The sequence below is a fragment of the Trachinotus anak genome, unplaced genomic scaffold (genome assembly GCF_046630095.1).
Source record: "Trachinotus anak isolate AG129_WGS33_773 ecotype Australia unplaced genomic scaffold, CSIRO_AGI_Tana_v1 ptg000004l, whole genome shotgun sequence".
Classification (NCBI taxonomy): Eukaryota; Metazoa; Chordata; class Actinopteri; order Carangiformes; family Carangidae; genus Trachinotus; species Trachinotus anak.
The window spans coordinates 25,520,775-25,544,225 of NW_027273855.1; the positions used below are offsets into that span (position 1 = coordinate 25,520,775).

A 23,451-nucleotide genomic window follows, 5' to 3' on the forward strand; every position below is an offset into this window, starting at 1 on the left:
CCTAGTGGTCTGTTTTCTATCAATCTTTTATATCTTCCACAGAAATTCATAAAGACCTAATATATTATGTTTGATGAAAATCAGACAATGCACTGGCAAGATACAAGACATCTACTGTAGTTAGACATTTTGATATTTGGTATGTAAAGTCCAAAGGCATTGACGTATTATAATTTCCTCAACAAATTAACATCACCAAAGTCCATGGATGACCTTTGTCATGTTTTGTAATGACTGGTTCAGGTTCAGCTGAAAAATCTGACATTTTTAAAGCAGAGGACCAGTGAAACTATGACACACATGAATTCAGTGAGAAAAAATGTGTTTACGGCGTCTCCACCTATGGTTGCAGCGCTGCTTATTTAGAGTTGGGCCGAATTTGAGACCATGTCATAAAGTTTCATTATGATTTTTGTTGCACAAACACAAAGCAGAGAGAAATAAATACTAAGATGCAGTTCAGTTGCTTGATAATGACCAAGTGGATCAGAGTTCCTCCGAAATGGAAGAGAAGCAGCGTAAATAAACCACGCCCACTGAGCGGATGACGATATCGCACAGGTGAGTGAAGAGATCAGGCAGGTGATACATGGGTAGAACAGTTGAACATCCCTTTTTTTTAAATTCTGCATGCTTCCAATGTAATTAATCAACTTAATCAACTCTTTCAGAACAGTGTTTTAAAATCACCTCCATCATTTAACATTATAAATGGACTTAGCTAATTTCATATGCAAGTCCAGCTGAACATTTTCAATAGCTCTCAAAGACATCCTGTTAATACAGAACAAACATAGTGAAGTAGAATTAAAGGAACTGGCCTCTGGCCTTGTTCCTCATAAACCCTCTTGGGCTCAAAGTGCCTAGTTTTTAAATCATGAAAGCATCAAGAAGCAACCTCTCAAAATCTGTTAACTCAACAAACTCTTTACAAATACAATATGTGCATCTGTAATTTGCAGCAGAACATTAGAAATATTTAAAATGCATGTGCCAATTTATAAACATCAATAACAGCAATTAGCTGTTAAAAAAAAAACAAACAAAAAAAAATAATATGAGGAGTAAATCAGAAAAAACTACTGTTGTAACAAAGAATCAGTTAGATCACAGAAGATGGTTGTTCTCATTTTTTTCTTTCGGCTACAAAAACAAGAATAAAGTTTATTGTCCAAGTGTGGAGTACGTCTGATCATCAGTTGTGTTGTTATGGTTGAGGGTTTCGTAGGTGGGTGAATCAATGTTCTCGTAGGTGGGGTTTTCCAGTGTGGGAGCTGGGGCAGAATTGTCATAGGGGGCAAACTGAGGGGAGCGGGGGGGGGACACAACAGGAAATGAATGATTGCACACCTATATATGTAACAGCCCAGATATTTATCTGTAATGTGAACATTTTGATTATTTTGATTTGTTGTGTAAAAGCAAAGAAAAAAAAAGTTACCTCCATGTTTCTGCCAGTCAAGGTTTTCAACCAGTTCAAACCTGTGGAGCAGAAAGTGTTCTTTGTTCTCAGTTTGTAATTATTGATGGTACAGTTCACATCATGGGAACATAACTCACGAGTAGCGATGCCTTTCTTCCATTTGTACAGGAGAAGTAGAGAAATGGCCAAGAGCACGATCACAACCAGACAAACAACCAGGGGCAAAGTGTAACCTGGATGAGACACGTAAGAGAGTGAACAATTCATTCGAGAAATAAGACATATTATAGATGCTTGCTAATATATTGTTGGTGTACTGATTGTTGGAAGTTGGAAGAGACTGTTGCTGTGGTTGCTATGGTCACTGTGGTGTTCTGGGAGGTTGTTCAGTGGCAGCTGAGGTGTTTGAGGTGATTACTCCAGTATGTCGATTCTGGCTGTTATTATAGTATTAGTATTTGCTGGTTTTAGTATTACAGTAAATCTTATATATTTTTTTCAAATATTACATTTGTGGTAGTTTTTTCTTTATACACCATTTTACCCAAACTTACCATCTGTAACTGTGATCTTAAACTCGTGGCATTGGTTTTCTGATGACTGTCTTCTTACGCCACACCGGTACCGTCCTGAGTCAGACTTGGTCAGCTGTGAGATGGTCACAGTGAAGAATCTGCTGAAGTCATACTTAATGCTGTATCTGTTAGCGTTTGCTACAACATCAGCGGTTTGAATGAGAAACTTTTTACAATCCTCCCTACAGAGGAACTTCCTGTTTCGCTCAGCTGCAGGCGAGAGGCATCTAACTGTGATGTTTCCTCCCTCGGTGCCGCTGTAAACTCTGTCCTCTCGGGATAGATGACCTTCATCACACAGTGCTGTTAAAAAGATGAGCAGTGGATAGGGATTATCAGTTTGTCCTGCAGGTTAATGAGGGATCAGACACCACACTTCACAGGAAGCAGAGATGAGAGAGAGATGGTGACTAGCAAAGTGCATCAGTGCTGCTGGGGGTAATGTTTGACCAGTCAAGACAGACCTCCTCATCAACTTCAACAACTTCCTGTATTCATCGTAATTGTGTGCACTACAGCTGCAGCAGTTAGTTGATTATGATAATCAAATAATTGTTTCAGTCATTTTACAAAGAAAAAATACAAAATGTTTTTTTCTTAAGAATAATTTTATAGTAAACTGAATATTTTTGCGTTTTTGTCTGTTGCTCAGACAAAACAAGACATTTAATGGACAACAGTTCGTCTTATTTGAGAAAACAGCAGATTAATCAGTTTTGAAAATGAGTGGCAGCCCTAGTGCTCTTGAGCAATGAAACATTGTTATTGACACTTCAGGTGAGCGTACTTTCAATATGACTTCCCTAAAGGAGTTAAGATAATATGGCTAAACTGTCGGTTTGTTTATAGCTGTCTGATCTTCCCGGGACGCACAAAGTGACTAAGTGTAGATGGTACTTTTGTTGTAGTGACATTGCTTTGTTCTTAGAGCTCATTAAGCTCATCACATTAGAGCACCATTAACTCAGAATGAAGTGACTTCTTATTATATGAAGAAGTTTCAAGTTATTTTTTGGCTTTCTTTGTTTTGGTTACTATATTCTTTCACTGATGTTCAGGAAAAGGATTAAGAAAGAGGGTGTAACATAACTAACTTGCAACTTTGCCTTGAGCAAAACAACTGTGAAAGTCTTAAGTTTCCTCTTTTTTTTGAGCATCATTCATATTTAAAGAAGCACCGTGTTTGGTCCCAGTTGTGTCTCAGTTCTATAGAAGTCATGTTGCCATGGTTACCTGCAGCTTTGCACTTTTCTACAGTTCAACAGTTTATTGGATCTGTGGTGGTTATATGTTAAAATGGTATGTAACAGCACCAACAGCCAATCAGGAACAAGTATTTTTGGTCTCCGGTGTACAATGGCGTCCCCTGACAGGGCACTAATATAAAACTTTAAAATGTAGTCGAAATAACTCAGCAACTATCAGATGTGTAACGATGGAGTTTTGTTGATCTCCTGACTTTTGAATAGCTTGCCATCCTGTGGAACAAAAAATTTGGTACAGGCCTACGTAGTTCTCTGTTTGGGGGTGATCCAGACGTCCAGTGGTTACAATTCTGAATTTATAAAAAGTGACCCGACTTGAAACGGTAACAAAGTAGTCGGCTGGAAATGTTCTATGTCTTTGGCCATGATCTGGCAGACAGCTGGCGCACAGAAAATTCTGATGGATGGCCATGAATTTGGTACGTTTACGTTCCCCTCATGATGAATTGTTGTAACTTTGATTGCTGATTGTGTAACTTTTCATCTTGTGCCATCATCAAGTGAAAATGTCATTTTATCCAGTACTTTGTTTTATGACCTTAGTGGTAATGTGTGTTATAGTAAAAATTGTCAAATACTAAGAGAGTAACTTCTTTCTTTGATATCAAGATATCAGTGTAAATGCAGGTATTTTTAATGACGAGGTAGAAACTCACCTTTAACTTTGATCTCAAAGTCCTGGAATGGACCCTGTGAGGAAGAATTGCCTACACCAAATCTGTACCGTCCCGCGTCAGACTGGGTCAGCGCTGAGATGACCACGTTCAAAACACCGTCATATCTAATGATGTATCTGCCGCTCTGAGCTGATTTGCTGTGCGTTTCGATGAGGATGTTTCCTTTTTTGCAGTTGTTCCTACAGAGGTATTTTCTGCTTCTTTCAGCATCATTAACTGTGAAATTGTGTCTGAGATCTTCTCCTTCAGTTCTTGTAAAAATTGTCTGTGCATGGATGAGACCAGTGTTTCCATCAGACAGCACTGCAGGAAAGAAAAATCTGTGGTCAGGAGCAGTTTCCTTTACATGCAGATTAGACCTGAGAGCTGAACTCTGCATCTATAACATGTATAAAATGTAGTTTATTGTAGTTGCTGCTGCAGTGACTGTATCAAACTAATGCTTTTAGGTTTATAAACCTTTGAAGCAGTGTAATGCAATATGTCAAACAGCTACTCCTTTTACTTCAGTTGGTTGATACAGCACTTTGCAGAAACAGAGATTAGAGTAAAACAGATTATATTTGCCTACATGAGAAAAGTAAATGTAAAAAATGTTGCTTAATTCATAAACACATGCTACATACAGAAACTTTAAACCCTTAATGAAAGGTAAAAGAGCAGAGCGTTTTCCAAAGTGGTGGGACTTTATATAACTGATCTAATTTCATAACTTCTGCCTTTTTTTAAGCAAAATACCAAACTTGGTGTAATTGTATTATGTAATTGATTATTTGGTTCAATTATTTTTGAGGCACAAATTGCAAAACAATTCCCCGTTTCCAGCCTCTACACTGTAAGGATTTGATGACCTTTTTCACATGATGGTAAACTGAACATCTTTACATTTCAGACAATTGATTTCATAAAACAAGCTGTATGAGTACATCACCTCAAATAATTAATAACGGGCATTTTCACTATTTTGTGACTGTTTATGAGATAATAATCAGCATATTAATCAATAATAAATATACTTGTTGCAACCCTAGTAAATTGAAAAGTTTTGGTTTTTAGACTATTGGTCACACAAACCAAGCAATCTGATACAAAACCTCTGGCTCTGGGGGAAATTGCAATGAACATTTGTCACTATCATCTAAATAATGAAATTGATTAATTGGAAAAGAAATAGTAAACAGATTAATCAATATCCAAATAAATGCAGCCCTACAATTATTGTATATTTATAAAGATATTGCAACATAAACTAAAATTAAATCAGTGGGATAAAAATGTTAAGAGGAGTGTGTACTGCAGCTTTAAAGACACAGACATGTCAATCAGCTCTCACCTGATAAGAAGCAGAAGAGCAGAACATGGTGGACGTTCATTCTGAATTTAATCCTGATGAAGAACAGTCAGTAAACTGCAGAAACTGTTGTCCCTTTACTTTCCACTGTCTCTCAGATGTATAGAATAACTTAGTTCCTCACTTCACTGTTGCTCAGTGAAGTTGCTGTAAGTTTTTATTTCCCCATTTTTTTTCCTGCCTTATCACCCTCTCGCTCTCTTTCTCAGAACCGAGGTTTAGGTGAATGTTAAATGCTCTGTCATCTCATCACTTTGTTGCAATTAAACTCTCACTTCCTGTAAACAGTTTATTGCAAATGGTCACTGTAGCAACTGTTGATTGATCCGTCTGATTAGACTTAAATTAGATTAGTCAGTCTCTCTTTACCATGTCCCACAGTCTGTCAGCAGAATAAGGTTAAAAAAAATGAGTCACACACACATCTGAGCTGAAAGATTTTATATTAAAAATGTGCATATTCAACAACTGCACATCCTATGTGATTCTAAAGTAGAGCTGGTCTTGATCTCTAGTGGCTGGATCCAGGTGCTGGTATGTGGAGTCGCATCTGGTGACTGGATCCCAGTTTTCGTAGGTGAATAACTGATGGAAACAAATGCACACAGACGCACAAACATCCTTTAGCAGTACAAAATTAAAGAGGGATTTTTGATTTTTTTTCAGGACTAATTTCAGTATTTGACAGTTTAAATCTGATATATTCCTTTTTTTTAACATGAGCACATAACAGAGACAAACATGTTTTATTTATTAGCTTAGTTTACTCAGAGACTAATGGAGCAGCAATAGATCAAGCTGATATAGAAATTTAAGAGTGTCCTCTGCTGGACCACAAGGAAAACTACTTTAAACAGTCTGAGGTGTTTATAGACTCTAAAATTTTAAAAGCCAAACAGCTCATTACAGTTGTAATATTCTATTTTTTTAATTCAAATCAGGGATACGATCTGGCTAAAAGATCCTAATATTTTTGGGAGCAGTTTGGTGTGGAACCGTTTTTGCTGTTTTTGTTCTGCTCAAGGGCTGAAGTCACCAGAGGCAGTCAGCGGGCTTGACGTTTACCAGTTCACGTGGTCTGATTAGCAGCGACTGAACTTTTGAAATTAAATATCTAAATATATCATATATATATTTAATGATCTGAAAAGTAGATCACATGCCAAAGTGAGATCCACAACTTAAGGTCCATGATATAAGATTATCAGATCACTCACCTCTAATTCAAACAAAAGTTTGACTTAAAAAGTGACCTGGGAGCTGATACATGGAGACTAAACACTGCTGAATTCTTGGTGTGACCAAAGTGACACTTTTTTTTTTTTTTTTTTTTTACAGTGTAGTAGAAGCCATTATAGAAGCTGTGGTTGGGAATAAGCGTAAAGAGTTGAACAAAGTCACCTCTGTGTTTGTGTTGTCGAAATTTTCCCTGGTCTTCAAACCTGTGGAATAAAAAGGACAACAACAAAAAAGCTTGAGTTAAGCCTTTTTTTTTTTTTCTGGTCAGATTATTTCTAATGAGAATGAAATTACCGCTTGGCGACCTCCTTGTTTCTGTGTGTGTATTTAACTAAGGCACAAAATGGGTGGGAACATAACTCACCATCACTTTCCTTCCTTGTCTTCCATTTTTTCCAAACAGCCAACAGCACATTACCAACCACCATCCCACATACACAAACCACCAGGGGGTAAACTGGGAGCAACGCTAAAGAGGAGAGTGAGGGAGAAAGGACAAAATCTAACTGACCAAACTAAGCAGCAGTCTACCAACGGTATGAAACCCACATAAATTGCATTGCAGTTGATTTGCATTTTGCATAATAATATAAAACGGAGAAAAATGACCAGATTTTGGTGTGGCTGCAAGTCAGCTATAAGAATGTTCAAAATAGACATCAAAGTTAGGCAGGACGGAGTTGTGTTCTGGGATGGAGACTGAAAGGAGCATTGCACAAACCTCTATGCTGCAAACTGGAGGCGTAGACTTAAAAAGACAGGCAACAGAAGTGCCTCAATTTTGATCATTCTTTTTTGAAATTTTTTTAATCTATCTCTGAGCTGCCAAACTGTATGGACATGCAGTACTAAATTGTAGAGTCTTTTTACCAAGACATGGATACATTAAACTGAGGGTTTGTTATTGCAGTTCTCTTAAATGTCCAGCAGAGGGTGTCATGCACATGCAGAGAGGTGAGTGGTTAGCAGAAGCATTGGGAAATATTTGGAAGGACAGAGCGGAAGCAGTCTGCCGAGTTTGGTTCAGTCTGGTTCAGAAAATATAGGTTTTGATGTCCTAAGATTGACATCTGAATTATTTATCATGAATTAAGCATGGATTTCACATTTCAATACAACTTAAAATAATGAGTTGTTGGTGTGGTGCAACCCATGCAAAAAACACTGTTGTGCATTTTTCAAAGTGGAGCCTGCAGATGAAGTGATCACGAAGTGGTGATGAAGCCCATGAAATGACATTTCCCTTCATTCAAGTGAAGGGACGTTTCTTTCCAGAGGTTTTCCTGAATACAGCACCTCATGTTTGATGTTGTGTTATGGGGGAGGCTGAAGTCAGGGAACAAAAGGCTCTTGTGCAATGTAAAAATCAGATAAAAAACTTGCTACATGAAAAACTGTGACATGGTTTCCTGCTGCCTTTGTCAGCAACGTGTGTATTGCTACACTGTGCCTGTGTATACCCAACACTCCCTCTACACACACTAATGTTACTGTATGTTAGCTTTGTGTAGCTTTGTGTAATTGTGTTGACTCATCGGTAGCTTAGCTCTGCAGGGTTTATAAGTGTGCAGGTTTGTACTGTAGCTGTACCTGTAGCCGTAGTGTCCTCAGTCTGCTCCCGTTCAAACTGCTTGATTGTTGTAGGAAAAGTGGTTAAATCTGTGAACAATGAAAAATGATGGGATGCAGTAATTTGCCTTATTCGGCAGCTAAACTTGATTCATTCAGTGTAACTATAGTGACCGTGTCTAGGTCAGCTTAAGTTCTGCTTTTACATGAACTAAGTCTTCCCATGACATCATTATCCTGTAACACCCTGAGACCCACGCAGACTGACTGTGCTGAACTCGGGCCACCCACAGAAACATAGTCTAGAACAGGGGTCGGCAACCCGCGGCTCCGGAGCCGCATGTGGCTCTTTCATCCCTCTGCTGCGGCTCCCTGAGGCTTTGGAAAATAAATGAGTATTTATTTTAATTTTAGTTCATTAGTTTTTAAAATGTTATTCTAAATTTGAAGATTATGGTGATCTTGTAACATTAAAATAAAACATGTTTAATTTTTTATTTCTCAAAATATGCGTCACAACCCCTGATGTGTGACACCCGCCGGCGATTTGAGCTTTTTGACCCCCGGTAGGCCAACCATGGATAAATCCAAGAAAAGAAAAGTTATATTTTTTTTTATACAGAGCATAAAGGTAAAAAACGATATATGCAGTGTTATCTTCATTTTAGATGTCAAAAGGGTTTTGTGGCTCGCAGTGTTTTCTTTTCTGTGGGAAACGGGTCCAAATGGCTCTTTGAGTGTTTAAGGTTGCCGACCCCCGGTCTAGAAGAATCACTCTCAACATTTGAATCTCCACCTAGATGAATGGTGCTGTACCTCCAGTCTCATGTCTTGTTCCCTCAGTGGACCGCTGCTCAGACAGCTCGCTTATATCAACTGTGAAAAATGAAAATACAATGAAAATAATGTAAAAACTTCAAACTGTGGTAATATTTCACTGTGGTAAAGAAAGAGTGCCATGCAGGCTTATTGTTAACACGTTGAAGGCGGTGAAATGACTTATTCAGAGTAACTATAGTGACTGTTTAGTACAGGGTTTTAACAGAATAGCTAAACTGAATTAAGGGTGGGCAATAATGGATCTTGTTCAGGGTACATGTAATTGTGATATATTGGAGTCAGGGCTCTGTGCAGGCCTGTGAAGCCTCAAGATTAGCTGATGAAGTAGGGCCAGCTTTAAGGCTGTTATGTCGGCGGACGGTGCAAACTCAAGCTTGGACACCTGTGTCAAGGCCCCTGGTGTTTGTTTGTCCCTGAGATAGTAGCCTCTGCTCCAGCTCCACTTTGCCCAGTTGGAAATCAAGGCTTGATTTTCATATTGAAAGTGGAAAATTGCCATGAAACTGGAAGCGCCCTGTTGTGATTCTCTTTAATCAAATTGTCTGTAGTACAAAAATGTGAGATCAGGTGTCTTGCATGCGTGTGGCCCTGTTGTGTAAGTAGCATTTGCCAACATATTCACAAGTGAACATATGTGCTGACTTTGCGTTGAAGCTCACCCTCTGCAACTCTGATCTCAACGAGCTCCTCGTAGGAATCTGGTAAGAAAGGGCTGCGCACACCACACCTGTACCGTCCCGAATCAGACTTTCTCAGCTTTTCAATGGTCACTTTCAAAACTCCGTCATGATATCTGATGCTGTATCTTCCCTCCTGAGCTGTGGCACAATGTGTTGTAATGAGAACGTCTTCCTCTGTGCATTCCTCCTTACACAAGTATCTCCTGCTGCCTGCAGCCAGAGTGAAGGGGAATTCGAAGGAGACACTTTGTCCCTCAGTTGCTGTAATGAGGGTACTGTCTCCAGAGTGGATTCCTGTGAGAATATTTGTGTTTATTAAATGCAGAACATCAGTACTCAGATTTGTCTAATGAGTAGGATTGTCATATTGGGATAAATTTGATATTGTAATTGCGATAAAAGTGTGTAAATCTGTTAGAATCTTTGTTTTTGCATTTCATTCTACCACAAAACCTTCCCTCACGCAGCTGTAATTTGTCTTTGTGCTAATGCTGTGTTTTGTCACTGGATAATGCGTGAACAGTTGGAGCATGGGTTTTTTTTCCTGTTCCTCCAATTCTGCCAAAATTGGGTAAATGCAGCCTAATTAGCAAAGGTTAGCATGCTTAATTGCTAAAAGTAAAATGGTACACATGGTGAACATCATGCCTGTTAAACATCATGTTAGCAGTGTCACTGTCGACTCTTTACTCTGTCACAGTAGACTAGGCGGTCCTTTAATGTGGCCACACTTAGTTTTAAAGAACATATATGTTTATGTACTGATATTTGTTCTGAATAATTAATATTAACTTTGTAAAGGGATGACTTCAGCCAGAAGGAAAGTCACACTTTTAACTGTATTTGTTGATGTTCCAGTAGTACTCAGTTGTAGTATTTGCAGTAGCAGTCGTACTATTACTAATGCTGAAGAGTAAAAAATGGATTTTAATGTTTGTGGAAGATAGTTGTTTCACTTAGATTAGAGGTGTAAAACACCTACAACACAAAAGTAAGACCAGACAGTATGAACATGAGACTATTCAAAAGCACTATACCATGAAAAAGGCAGCCAGGTAATCGGTTCTCACCTGATAAGTAGAAGAACAGCAGGACATGGTGGATAATCATTCTGCTCCAGTCTGTGTGCGTGTGATGAATGAAGCTGTTTCCCAATTTAATGTCACGTCTCTTTGTCTCCTTGGTTTTAGCTACACCCACTACATAATGACGATGTTTATCACGATTGGTTATATAGTTGGTGACACACATTGACACTGAAATCTGTCTTGTATTTTTAGCCATACTGGGAAGAGTAGCAGAGCTCTATGTGGACACCACTCTGTTCCAGACATAAAATATTAATTGTTTATCTACTTATCAATCTATCAATCTATCGATATAAATATCTATTCTAGGGCTTAGAATTTGATTCAAAATCGATTCCTGATTCAAAAACTATCCTTGATTTCAAATATGATGGTACTCGGTCGTATAGTATATGACGGTATATATCGTGATCAGAGGTGTAGTGCTATTTATTTACTTTTTTTTTTAAATTTATGAATCAATTTAGAATCTGTAGAGAGAGGATCGCAATTGTGATGTGAATTGGCTAGTGTTTTTGTTTTTTTTGCTCAGCTCTTTGTATTTGTTTTTTTTGCTGTATCTCAAATCATCAATCAATCATGTAGTTTCATGTCTTCAGACATAAAGGGAGTGAACTAGCAAAAAGGGGAAGGGAGTTTATTTTCAGCATTTATAGAAAAGGAGAAGCTCTTGGTTTACCACTGAAGAAGGAAGACACCTCAAACATGAAAGTCCATCACACTGTGATCTGCTGCTTCTTCCTCAGTGAGTATTTGTGGATCTGGATTTCTTTTTTCAGACAGACCTTTCCTAAATGTAGGTTGGGAGACCTCTTTTGACCTCAAACGTGTTGCTGTGTGAGAAGTTTAGAGTGTAAATCTGTTTAAGGTGGAACTGTTAACAAGTCATAGACATCTGAAATGCAACAAGGAGCCTAGTAGACACTGTTTTTGAAAGAGGTCACAAAGCAAAACTGTTGAACACCACTGGTTTAAGCTTGTTATATGTTTAATTACATAAGATTTTAATCTGAAATGTAATGGGTAACTACAGCTATTATGTAGTGGAGTATGGAGTTTTCCCTGAATCATAGCTGGAGAAATCGTGAAGAAAATGTGAAGCAGGAATTATTATCATCAGACTCCAGAATCTTACTGGAAAATAGTAACTGATTGTTCATCTTTCCAACAGCACTGCAGGATGTTGAGACTAAGGTCTTTAATGTAGGAAGTGGCGTCCTTACAGGAACTGAAGGAGGAAGCATCACAGTCAAATGCTCATTTCCCCTCTCTGGAAGGAAAAAGTACTTCTGTAAGGAGGAATGTGAAAAACAAGACATTCTCATTGAAACAGAAGGTGTCAGAGCCCGGAGAGGCAGATACAGAATTGGATATAAAGAAAGATTTTTTCCAACAAAGTCTACACTTCTGTATGTGACCATCACACAGCTGATGAAGTCTGACTCTGGATGGTACAGCTGTGGAATAACAAGACCTTTTGCTCCAGATTTATATGAGGAGTTTGAGATCAGAGTCACAGATGGTGAGTTTCTACTGGAAATGTTCCTTCATGTCTCTGGAGGTGTGAAGAAACTTTCACTGTTCCCTGACAGCTACTTCTGTTTCTAATAACCTGATATGTTGAAAAAGTGAATGCTGCTTATTTTCATGACTGTGAACATTGGTAAAAGCTCAATATAACAATCAGTTACTCACATGCAGACACAGTTTATCTGAATATTAATGAAGCAGACAGTTAACCTGCTTAACCCAGTGTTGTAACGATGAACAAGTGTTTGACTGTTTGCAGATGATTGAGTCATTTCAGTAAAATTCAGCCTCAGTTTTCTCAAACAGTCTGTAACATCAGGAGGAAAGCAGCCTATCATCAGGATTTATTTATATCAGTTTCTGATTGAGTCATTGTTCACAGCTCCAATAATTTCAAAACCAAACTTGGTTCTACGACCTTTGCCAACATCACTCCCATCATCCTCCACACCAACAACTACAACACAGAGTTTAAACTCCAGTGTAGGAAGCTCCTCATTTTCATCAGCCCCTGAAACCACCAAGCAGCCTGAGGCATCACCTGCAGGTTCAGGTATGATACATATTCAAAGGTCTTTCTTCATAAATATAGTGTTTCTCAGCATACAAACATAAACAGTAATGTCATTTTCACTACAGTTTCTCTTTTCAACAAAAATAAATACTGCTTTCACTAAAAAATGTGTTCTAATCCTTTCTTCTTTGCCTTTTTGAAAAAACAAAAACAAAACAAAACACAAATAAAATGTTACTGTCAATGAAACTCAACACTTCTTTCACAGATTTGTATTATTCTTGTGCTTTAAAGGTCCCACATAATCTAAAGGTATATATCCATGTGTTTTTGATTATAAAGCAGATCTGGGTTCTATATTAATACTGTGAAAGTACCAAAGCCTCAGTCCACAGAGAAATGCACACAGCCTGTATTCAGAAACTGAGCCTTAAAATGAGCTGTCAGGACTTCTGGAACTTTGTGATGTCACAACAAAGCAGTCACTGCTCTGTCATTCCTCAAGCCCCGCCCACCTGGACCCACCATCCAGCCTTGCAGGATTTGGTTTCTCTTGAGAGTTTACCTGAAATCTGAAATATTTAAATTGGATCACTCAGAAAACAGTCAGCCAATCAGAAGAGAGGCTTTGAGCCACAGATGCCACTGTATTTCCTGCAACAGGAAGAATCTTCATCCTCTTTTCTCTCGTCCAGGTTTCTTCCTGGTTCCGGTTGTATGCGTCTCTGTGGTGATTGTGGTCGTCCTGTTGCTTGTTTTGCTGCTGCTCTACAAAAAAAAGATAAAGGGCTGTTGTGGTGAGTTACCCTCCAGCTGTATCTGCACCTCTTTAATAATGACTTTAACTGTGACAAATCTTCTATCTGTTCCACAGGTTTAAACACAAGAGGGAACTCGGATCACACCAACATCCAGGTGACTTTCTTGAAGTAATATGTCTCTGTTTACTCTCACTGTGGACCACGTGCTTCAGCTCTTTACTCTGCTCAGCAATGTTTACCTGCCAGATCTATTTTGGTTAGACTAAGTGTGGAATTCACTTGTGAATATATATAAATGCCGTTAACGGACTTCAATAGTGACAATTGTGACAGAAAAAAGAGGTACCAACATTTACGTTGAAATGTCACAAACCACAACTGCTCCCACTCTGATTCTCAAATGCGTTTCCTTTTTACTCCAGTGTGTCACTTATGAGAACTGGCCTCCAGCCTCTACATGTGAAGACTCCACCTACCAGAGCCTCCATCCAGCCACCAGGGACCACGACCAAATCTACGCCACACTCACTTAGACACAGCATGAATCACTCTGTCTGGATTTAGACCTGGATGTGTCACTGTGCCGGTCAATCACATAATAAGACTTGAAACATCACTTCTGAGAAGCTTTAACCAGGAAATGAAGATCATCATTTGACAATCAAAGCGGCAGATTTTCTGCCAATAGATCAATCAACAAATTGTTGCAGCTGTAGTGGTGATTTTATATAATTATGACAATATTGATACAGAGAGCAGCAATGTGAATTTAAATTTCAGTTTGACTCTAACATTTAGAAAAGGTAAAATGAGGTACAACAACAAAATATGAGGTTATATAAGATGCGCTGTATGGTGGGAATTAAAAGCAGCAGTAGCAGCGATGCCAGCAGACTGAAAACCAAATCCTGTTCTAAAGTGTACTTTTATTATCTCAGTCCTACTAGAGTGTTATTTGCTTTTTATTTATTGCTGTTTTACTGATCACTGTTTATCAGTTAAGTCAGATATTTTTTAGAGTCTTTAATTTCCCAGATTACTCTTGTGCACAGCAGCAACCCTGTCTTCTAAAAGCTATTATATATATATATGAGCTTTACTAAAGTAGTTTTGGGGGAATGTTTTTATATTTCACAGAAGTCTTTGGGGGGGGGGGGCTGTTGAACACACAAAGGATTAGACTTTGACATTGGTCTCTGGTGTCAAAGTCCTGCATCTCATTTGTTGTTGAGAAGTTGCTTAGTTTGCCCCCCTATAACAATGTTGGACTCATGATGTACTTTATTTTTTTAAATTTCCATACAAACGCTTTAAGTAAAGCAGAACTTAAAACGCTTTAGTTCCTGTAAGTTGATGCAGCGTTTTTTTTTGTGTGCTTTTGAATGCAGAAATGTACAGTTCCAAAGTTTGCTCATTACATTGGTGAAAACATAGAAAATGTACCTTAAACGTCGACTATCAAAGCAGTAATAAGTTGTATATGAATGTAACTGTTAGGAGACAGGGTTGAAGCAGTCACGTAGAAATCCAGTCATAACTATTTTTGATTAATTGGTTAGAATTGATATTAATTCCATCAAGTTTCTTTTGATTCTGGAGGCGTCTTTGAGACTTGCTGATAATAAAGGATTGTATACTGCAAATAAAGGACTTGAACCAACATAAGATTTATTTTCAAGAACATCGAAGGAAAGGATGAGTTCATCTTTGTCTGGACAGAGTTGGTCGCTGGTGCTGAGTAAAGACGTAGTATTTAATTATTTATATTTAGTTTTATGTCGAGCAAATGTGGTCAAACAACTGTTTGTTAGCTTGCGTTGAAAGGAAGCTCTTGTTGCTATTGTTGTGTGGCGTTTCAGACTGAACACGTGCAAAAATGGAGCCAAGTGATTTTTCTTCAGGTGAATTTTGCATTTAGAGAAGCCAGTGTTCTCATGTTTTTTATCAAGTGTTCATTAACACAATGAAATTGATTTTCTGCCACCAGTAGTGCAGCACAACTTCCACTTTTTTTTGGCCTTGGCCAGTATCTGATTACACTTTGTTTTTAGAAGTTCCTGTTTTCAGAGGCTGTGCAGACAACTGTCCTTATATTACGTTAATACTGAGGAAAGAAAGCAAACTGAAGAACTTGATCATTCTCAGGCAACATCTGGAGTATTGTTTCTTCTGCCAAGGAGGTTATGATTTCACCTGTGTTGGTTTATTTGTCAGCAGCATTACACAAAAATTACTGAACCGATTTGCACCAAACCTGATGGAGGGATGGGGCATGAGTAAGGGAACATTAAATTTCAGTTTGGATCCAGTTAAAGGGGCAGATCCAGGATTTAAAAAAAAAAAAATCACTTTCCTTATCCTTTTAGGACACACACAGTTTTACTTATCATCAAACAATAACAACAGCAGCTGTGACATTGAGACAGTTCATACATGTATAGAGCTGTTCATCATCTGTCCATCAGCTCTGGATTGGACGAGCTATGCATTGGCAGACTACGTCCTGGACAGGACACAAATAACCATTCTCACTTACACTCACACTTATGGTCAATTTAGAGTCAGGTTTGTTTCACAATGTCGCTGTAGATCACATGTAAAATGTGCAAATTGTGTAAAATTTGCAGAAACTTTGTAAATCTTGCAAAAACAACGGGGAGAAGAGAGTTCAGCGTGTGTTGTGTTTGGAGGAGGGATTTTATATTGAGAAGTGACATGTTCCTGATTCACCAGTGAAGAAAGCAGAGGTTGTGTTAAACCCTCAGAGCCTCAAACATGAAAGTCCATCACATCGTGATCTGCTGCTTCTTCCTCTGTGAGTATATTCTCTTCTTTTTAATCACATCACTGTTCTCCATTTTCTCCGCTTCCACTTGGTCGGTGGTGAGTTTCTTGTGAGCAGTTTTATACAACAAGAGTCTCTTTAAAATTACACACGCTTGTTACTTTAAGATAAGAACCTAATGAAAGAATGACGGGTTTACAGGCCTCTTTCTGTTCGTTGATATGTTATTAACATGAGTTACAACAGTCAAGTGGGTATTTTACAAAAAGGGAATTTCCCCATAAAAAGACGTTGCAACCTGAGTAATACTCTGTTTGCAACGTGTTCTTTCTGTATCTGTGTGATGCCCATTTTTTTCTTTATTTGTTTTTTTATTAATGACTTAACAAAAACAGTGCGATAATAAAATAAAGAAAATCTGAATAATTTATATCATATCCTGTCAATGTAATAGTGATATAATCATATAGATATAACAGTATGTCTTATGCCAAGATCTTATTACAGAATTATGATAATATAAAATGCAAAATAGTGTAAAAACATGATAATAGTGTTGTGATAAATAGTGTGGTGATGTTATGACAGTTGTGTTATTTATATAATATAATAATTCTGAATATTAAAAATATATCGTACATTATTATATTATGTAAATAATATAACAAAGTGATGTTACGTAGCGAAAGGTGTTGAGGTCAGGTTGGTCTGCTGTTGGTCTATGTGCTTTTATTTTATATGTACATATGTATCACACATAGAAAGTCAATATGTGTGTGTGTGTGTATAACACTGACGTATGTAATTGTGCTGCCTTTTTAAAGAAATACTTCGATTTCAAAGCAGGTTTTCAGGAGCAGTGAGTCCTTGGTGACAAAGTACATGAAATGAAATTACTGTTGAATTACACCGTTACACCACCAGTCACAGGCTCTGGTTGAACTGGGCAGATCCCAGTGTGACTCTGGATCTGTGTGAATGTGAAGCAGGAATTATTGTAGTTGAGCTGCTGATGGTAACTATTGATTGTTCTTCTTTTTCTTTTCAACAGCACTGCAGGATGTAAACATCGGTTTCATCAATGCAGAAATCTCAATTTATAAAGGCACTGATGGAGGAAACATCACAGTTGAATGTCTTTTTTCTTCCACTGCACACAGGAAGTATGTCTGCAGAGACAAATGCAGAAAGAAAGACATTCTCATTGAAACAAACAGGGACAGAGATCAGAGCGGCAGATACAGCATCATGTTTAAAGGCAGGCGATCTGGTGGAGGAACTCTGTATGTGACCATCACACAGCTGACCCAGTCTGACTCAGGGCGGTACGGGTGTGGTTTGGACAAACCTTTTTCAGGAGACCCATACAGAGAGTTTAATATTATCGTCACAAATGGTGAGTTTCTACTGAAAGACATGAAAACAGTAAATGCTCATTTCCTGTATCAGTGTTGTTTGGGATTAAAATGATATATTTAGTATTTGAAAAGAAATAACTTATTTCAAATCAGTGTTGCTCTCATCAGGATTTCAGATTTTTCTTCTTTGTCTGTAGCTCCATCCACTTCAAATCCACCCTCGGCTCACAGACCTTCGTTAACATCAGCCCCGTCAGCCTCCACACCAACAACAACACAGAGTTTAAGAAGACGCTCCACACGTTCAGCATCTTCCACCGAGCAGCAGCAAACTGAGACGACAGCTGGAGGTTCAGGTACATTTACATGTTCAACTTTGACTTTAAATGTTCCTCAACATGGAACAGACAAGCAGGAGTGTATTAGCATTAAAAGCTAACTATTACTGTCGGCTGATTGAATATTTTGACTGGCTGCTTCTTGCATCTAAGACAATATTAGTGGCTCTCAGATGCCCTCTGGTGCTCAAGTGTCAGAACAGTAAAGCTGAAGACTGCAGGTTGACTTTGAAGCTGTTGTGTCATTAAAAACAAAACATAAAATAAAATCAGGGTGAAACAATGACAGAAATAATGATGTACAATGCTGTGCATGAACAATAGTGTACAGTGAAACCCACAAAGCTTTGTGACAGTTGTAAGATATTCATTTGCAACCATTTAATTATTTGATAATTAACCACAGGGTCCACTCAGTGGCTGTTTGAGTGAATCGTCTTCCTCAGCAGACGGAGATGTCCAGTTGTTGTGAAGTTTACATTATCTCTTATAAAATAAAATGCATAAAAGACTTTTTCACACATGTTGGCTAAAAACTTAAAATTAACTGATTAACTGAAAAAATGAATTGGCAACTAAGCTGACTAATAATTTCTCTGGTTTCAGTTTCTCAAATCGCGTTTCGTTTCTTTGTCATATGTGTCAGTCAAAACCATTCATTAATCTGCAGAATGATCGATAATGAAAATAATCATTAGCTGCAGACCTAGATAAAAGCTGCTGACTCTTAAAATATATTGTGATGACTTTGTGATACCACCTTGCCAACAGACACCTGCTAAACAAGTGGTTTCTCCCAGGAATAAAACCACGATGCAACTACATGAATCAGTTTGAATATATGTTTTAGCTTTATTTATTCTTTGTTCTAAGTAATAATACATTATAAACAATTTCCACAAAAATAAACTAGTGAAGTAATGGCAGCTCCACTGTTAATTGATAAACAGCACGGTAAACACAGAAAATAATTAAACAGACAATGCCAGAGAATCAAAATACTTAGAAAAACTAATAAATCAGCTCATTTTTGTCTTTCATTTTAAAAATTAATAAGGACAGTTTATGTTTGGAAAACCTTGAGTTTTGATTCTGTGATTTTTGGATGTAGTAAAATTAAACTGATGATACTGGTTTGCTTTGTTAGAAGGATGAGTACAATAAAAAATACATCATCATAGATAAGGGAAAATTCTGAATCTCTATATGGGAAAAAACATGTACACACCAAAACACCTGATCTTCTGGAACCAGCTGACAAAATAAGCCGTCCACATCAATGTCCTTTTTATATCTTTGGGAAATATCTTGGAAGGATAAAACCGATCATTTTAAATGTCACTTCTCTAATATCAGATAGATAGATTGGCTAAATTGGCTATTGGCCAATGTTTTTGCACCATAGTACTGTTTGTTAATTTGTCTTAACCATTTTAGACAACAAGGTGACTTTTCTTAAAAATAATATATGTACAATGCACAACAACAATAAAGTAAAGTTTAAATATACTGTTTGCCTGTTAGCAGTTGGTACACTCACTTGTCGTACTCCATCTGCCCTCCAGATGTCCCTAGATGTTGTCTCCATATCCACCTGCTCACCTGTTTTTAATTCCCTATCTCCTCACCTGCTCCCAGTTATCTCATCACCCTAGCCAGTGTTTTAAACCTGCCATTGCCCCAGCTCTGTGCTTATGTTTCTACGTACTATGTGCCTGCTACCTGTGTGTAATAACCTGTTGTTTGTACCTACTTGCCTGCCTGTCTACCTGTGTGTATACCTGCTTCTATGTCTGCCTTCCTGGTTTTCCACCCACCCATCTGTAAGACTCATTCTCTTCTCTTTATATTACTAAAGTAACTTCATTGTACCTGCTTGTCTCTCTCTCGCTCTCTCTCTCTCTCTCTCTCTCTCTCTCTCTGTGTGTGCGCGCGCACGCATTTGGGTCCTCCCTGCCTGTGCTGCTACCAGCAGTTGTGACAAAGTGGGTCTTTCAAGTGCATAAAAAATCCTGTTAAGAAACAGACTATCACTTTAAGCCCAATCAGTGGAGGAAATAATACTTGCTTAAAGGTGTTTTTAAAGGAATAGTTAAACGCTGCTTACTTGTTTTCCTGCTCAGGAGATGAGATGGTTGATACCACTCTTAAGTCTGTACTGTAAGTCAAAAGCTACAGCCAGCAGCCAGATAGCTTAATTTAGCATAAAGACGGGAAACGGAGGGAACAGCTAGCCTGGAGATATAATAACTAGCGACCTTAGCTGCTTTCTCATCAAACCCAGGAGAAAAGCAAATAGGTGTGCTTTCCTAAATGTGAAACTATTCCTTGAACACCTGAAGGTCTCTGCTTGTACAGCCTAAACAGGGGCCTAAACAGGGGGCCCTCTGCATTAAAGGCAGTCAGACTTATTAGAGCACAACTCCTCTCAGCCAGTGTTGTGACCTGTGATTGGACAATCTTTTGGAAAGCCGATGGTCTGTGTCCGTCATATGTTCTAGCCAAAGTGCTATTGAGAAGGTAATGGTTGCAGCCGGCAGGACAGAGGAACTGGATGGTCCAGCCCCCCCCCACACACACACCTTACTGCAAGGTAAAGTGTCTGTAATGTAAAACTGAGCCAGGAGGTGTCAGTGTAAACGACCTGTTGTACTGTTCAAACTACCACAGGTGTGCTGCTGTATCTCAGTCTGGCTGCAGTTGTCATGGTGATCCTGTTCTCACTGGGTGTGCTGACACTGTGCAGGAAAAGAGCCACGAAGCCTAAAGGTGAGACAAAGGGAAACACTCTCGTGTGTGTGGATGTGTGTGCCTCCTCATTTGTGTAAGAATTTAATTTTTTTTGGTTCCAGTTGAGGCCTCCTCACCTCATTGTTCACTCCTGAGAGAAAGCACAGCTTTGTGTCCTGCTGTTGACTTCGTATACTTCTGCACCACCTGTAAAATTCCCTTTGCAGTCAGTCTGAACCATAGACTGTGTATAAAAATCGATGTAGACTCAGGGTCTGAAAAGTGAAGCCAATTCTATCTAACGACCATCAGGGGGCGACTCCACTGGTTGAAAACAGAAGTCAGATTGTATTGAAGTCTATGGGAAAATAGCCCAAGTTTTTTATTTTTGATTTATTACTTCAGTAAACTTTTTTTGGTAAGTTTATGGTTTCAATCGCTCATTTGAAGTCTTCTTCAATACAACATGATGGTCATTTTTTAAATTATGGTCAATTTAGAGGAAAATATATGATAAAGCAGGGAACTCATTAGGGCGTGGCTACCATATGATTGACAGACTGTACCACACACAGCGACCTGCCTGACAATGGTGCATTGCATTATTGGCTGGCTTTTATTTTTTTATTGGCTGGAGTTTTTCCATCACTCATCAGGGGGAACACAAGTGTAATGGTTTAATCTCCATGTTCTGCAGAACCTCCTGGTGAAACGGTGTACGATAACGTCATAGAGGTGAGGCTGAGTACATTTGGGACATTGGAGCATGAATAGTGTGTGTGAAACTAGATGATGTACAAAGCAAAGCCTTCTCCTCCTCCTGCAGGACAACAGAGTGTATGAGGAGATCAGGGAGGTGGACAGACAGAGCAGAGCTCCTCCTGTGGAAATCTCCACAATCTACACTTATGCCAAATTTCATCAAACCGAACACAGTGGAAACACAGACGACTAGAGCTTGGTTACTGCCCCTGCAGCCATGTCTCAGAACAAGGTAAGAAGAACCTGTGACAGGTTTTTAGCTTAGGGATCAGGAAATGATACCAAAGGAAAATGGATGATGTTACTGTTTTCATGATATCGGAGCTAAGACGCAACAAATCGGGCGACTGGGCTCCGTGAAATAAAAGATGTTAGAAATGTATGAATTTGTGTCCATACAAAGCTGTTGGATAGTTTGACCCAGAGTGACTTCAACAGAATGTGTTTATTGTGTTTAGTAATTTATTAGATTGATGACTCTATGAAGGAATTTCTCTCTTTAGGTGTTAGGTAGTTTTATATTTCTGTTTTTATCTGCATGCAAACCATGTTGTTTATGTTTACACAACAATAGAATATGAAATGTTAAAAAGATATGGTGGCATGCATAAAGATGAATTGATGGTGAAAGTTCAGCTTGTACCATGGCTGAAATATGACTGTGACAGACTGAAGATTCAGTACAGTGACCTCTAACTCAACACACTGCAACTTAAAACACATGCAAACAGACCAAACACAAAGAAATTCAGAAAACATCTTCATTAATATGACAACACGTGTGCTGCAACTACAACACAACCAAATCCAAAAACGCACAGACGATAACAGAAGTGTTTCCAGGGGACAGTAAAAAATGATGAACCTGGCTGGAACACCCTTGTTGTTCAATGATTGAACAACAAGTGCATCCCGGCCGGCCTCTTCACTTTTTGTATCCCCTGGAAACACTGTTGCCTGTGCTACTTGCAGCGTGTTTCCGATGTAGATGTTTCCTGAATTTGCTTGTGATTTGTTGATCTCTCCGGGCCACCGTACTGACTGCACCAAAGACTGTTACAGATATATCTACAGATACAAACAAGTGTTGTCTTTGAATATTCAGCTTCTTCTGGTGTATGTTTTATTGCGATTCATTGGTGATGACTATTAATAATTCTTAAATATTATGTTGTTGACAAAGACATTTTTTTAAGTGTAGTGCTGCACAAAATATCACTGATTATATTCAGCAGAAAAAGACTAAAACAGTCTGTAAGTGCTTGTTTTCTTCTCAAGGTTAAAGACGACTTGAGTAAACTCACCTTCTCTGAGGTGGTTTTTTCCAGAGGTCCCGTCAGCATGCTCAACAGCGCCCCCTGTGGTAGTGTTGATAACATCATCTGCGACGCCTCCTCTTTTTTTTTACTTCAGCAGTAACTTCAACGCTGCTGCTTCCACATTTACTCTGTCGGTGGCCAACAGGTGAACAGGGGGCTGGTTAAATGTTTGTTCTTCAAAGTTTTTATGTGGCACCAACTTAACGACTGAGTTCAAAATGATGACAAAGGCAGATGTTGAGACCTTCAGTTTTGTTGGGCGTCATGTGTGGTGACACCTGTTGTGACTGATTTTAGGTGAGGAACACAAAGGGGGAGGGCGAGAGAGAAAAAGCAGGGTGGGGTCCACAAGTTAGAGAAAAAGAAGAAATAGAATAAAATCATTTTTAAGATGCCAACATGTATGTTACATTTCCTTTGTAATTTTAGTTAATTAGACTGAACGCTAGTGCTTATGTGTTCCTGTTTTTGTCATTATTCTATTATCATTTATCTTAAAGGTCTCAGCTGTTTATTTCAAAGCAATCTGGTTTTTTTAATTGATCTAATTTGTATCTCAGATCATTGTAAGAAAAAATGTGATCCAACAGTAAACCAGTTTTATTTGTAACGCTGTCTGGGCTCAGTTATTTAAAGGAGGGAACACA

At 38.5% G+C, this 23,451-nt stretch overlaps 4 protein-coding genes across 4 annotated transcripts; 2 read left to right on the plus strand and 2 right to left on the minus strand.

The window, feature by feature from the left end:
- Nucleotides 1–589: 589 nt before the first annotated feature.
- LOC139621160 (polymeric immunoglobulin receptor-like) lies at nt 590–5,933 on the minus strand. Its single transcript, XM_071477462.1, has 6 exons — nt 5,274–5,933; nt 3,920–4,243; nt 1,978–2,301; nt 1,561–1,656; nt 1,442–1,482; nt 590–1,302 (listed from the first exon to the last, which is right to left on the minus strand). The coding sequence occupies exons 1-6, from the start codon at nt 5,311–5,313 to the stop codon at nt 1,165–1,167; spliced, it is 963 nt and encodes a 320-aa protein (XP_071333563.1). The 5' UTR covers nt 5,314–5,933; the 3' UTR covers nt 590–1,164.
- A 32-nt stretch (nt 5,934–5,965) lies between these two features.
- LOC139621162 (CMRF35-like molecule 8) lies at nt 5,966–10,943 on the minus strand. Its single transcript, XM_071477465.1, has 6 exons — nt 10,690–10,943; nt 9,599–9,913; nt 8,916–8,975; nt 8,121–8,189; nt 6,895–6,999; nt 5,966–6,733 (listed from the first exon to the last, which is right to left on the minus strand). Exons 1-6 carry the CDS (start codon nt 10,901–10,903, stop codon nt 6,624–6,626), a joined length of 873 nt encoding a protein of 290 aa, XP_071333566.1. The 5' UTR covers nt 10,904–10,943; the 3' UTR covers nt 5,966–6,623.
- Nucleotides 10,937–15,831, plus strand: LOC139621163 (immunoglobulin mu Fc receptor-like). The gene is made up of 6 exons (XM_071477466.1): nt 10,937–11,452; nt 11,879–12,229; nt 12,620–12,790; nt 13,447–13,548; nt 13,626–13,666; nt 13,935–15,831. The coding sequence occupies exons 1-6, from the start codon at nt 11,413–11,415 to the stop codon at nt 14,043–14,045; spliced, it is 816 nt and encodes a 271-aa protein (XP_071333567.1). The 5' UTR covers nt 10,937–11,412; the 3' UTR covers nt 14,046–15,831.
- Nucleotides 15,832–16,161: 330 nt separating this feature from the next.
- LOC139621164 (CMRF35-like molecule 8) lies at nt 16,162–23,414 on the plus strand. The gene is made up of 7 exons (XM_071477468.1): nt 16,162–16,327; nt 17,349–17,693; nt 17,853–18,011; nt 20,664–20,762; nt 21,421–21,458; nt 21,550–21,717; nt 22,764–23,414. Exons 1-6 carry the CDS (start codon nt 16,288–16,290, stop codon nt 21,676–21,678), a joined length of 810 nt encoding a protein of 269 aa, XP_071333569.1. The 5' UTR covers nt 16,162–16,287; the 3' UTR covers nt 21,679–21,717; nt 22,764–23,414.
- The last annotated feature ends 37 nt before the right edge of the window (nt 23,415–23,451 follow it).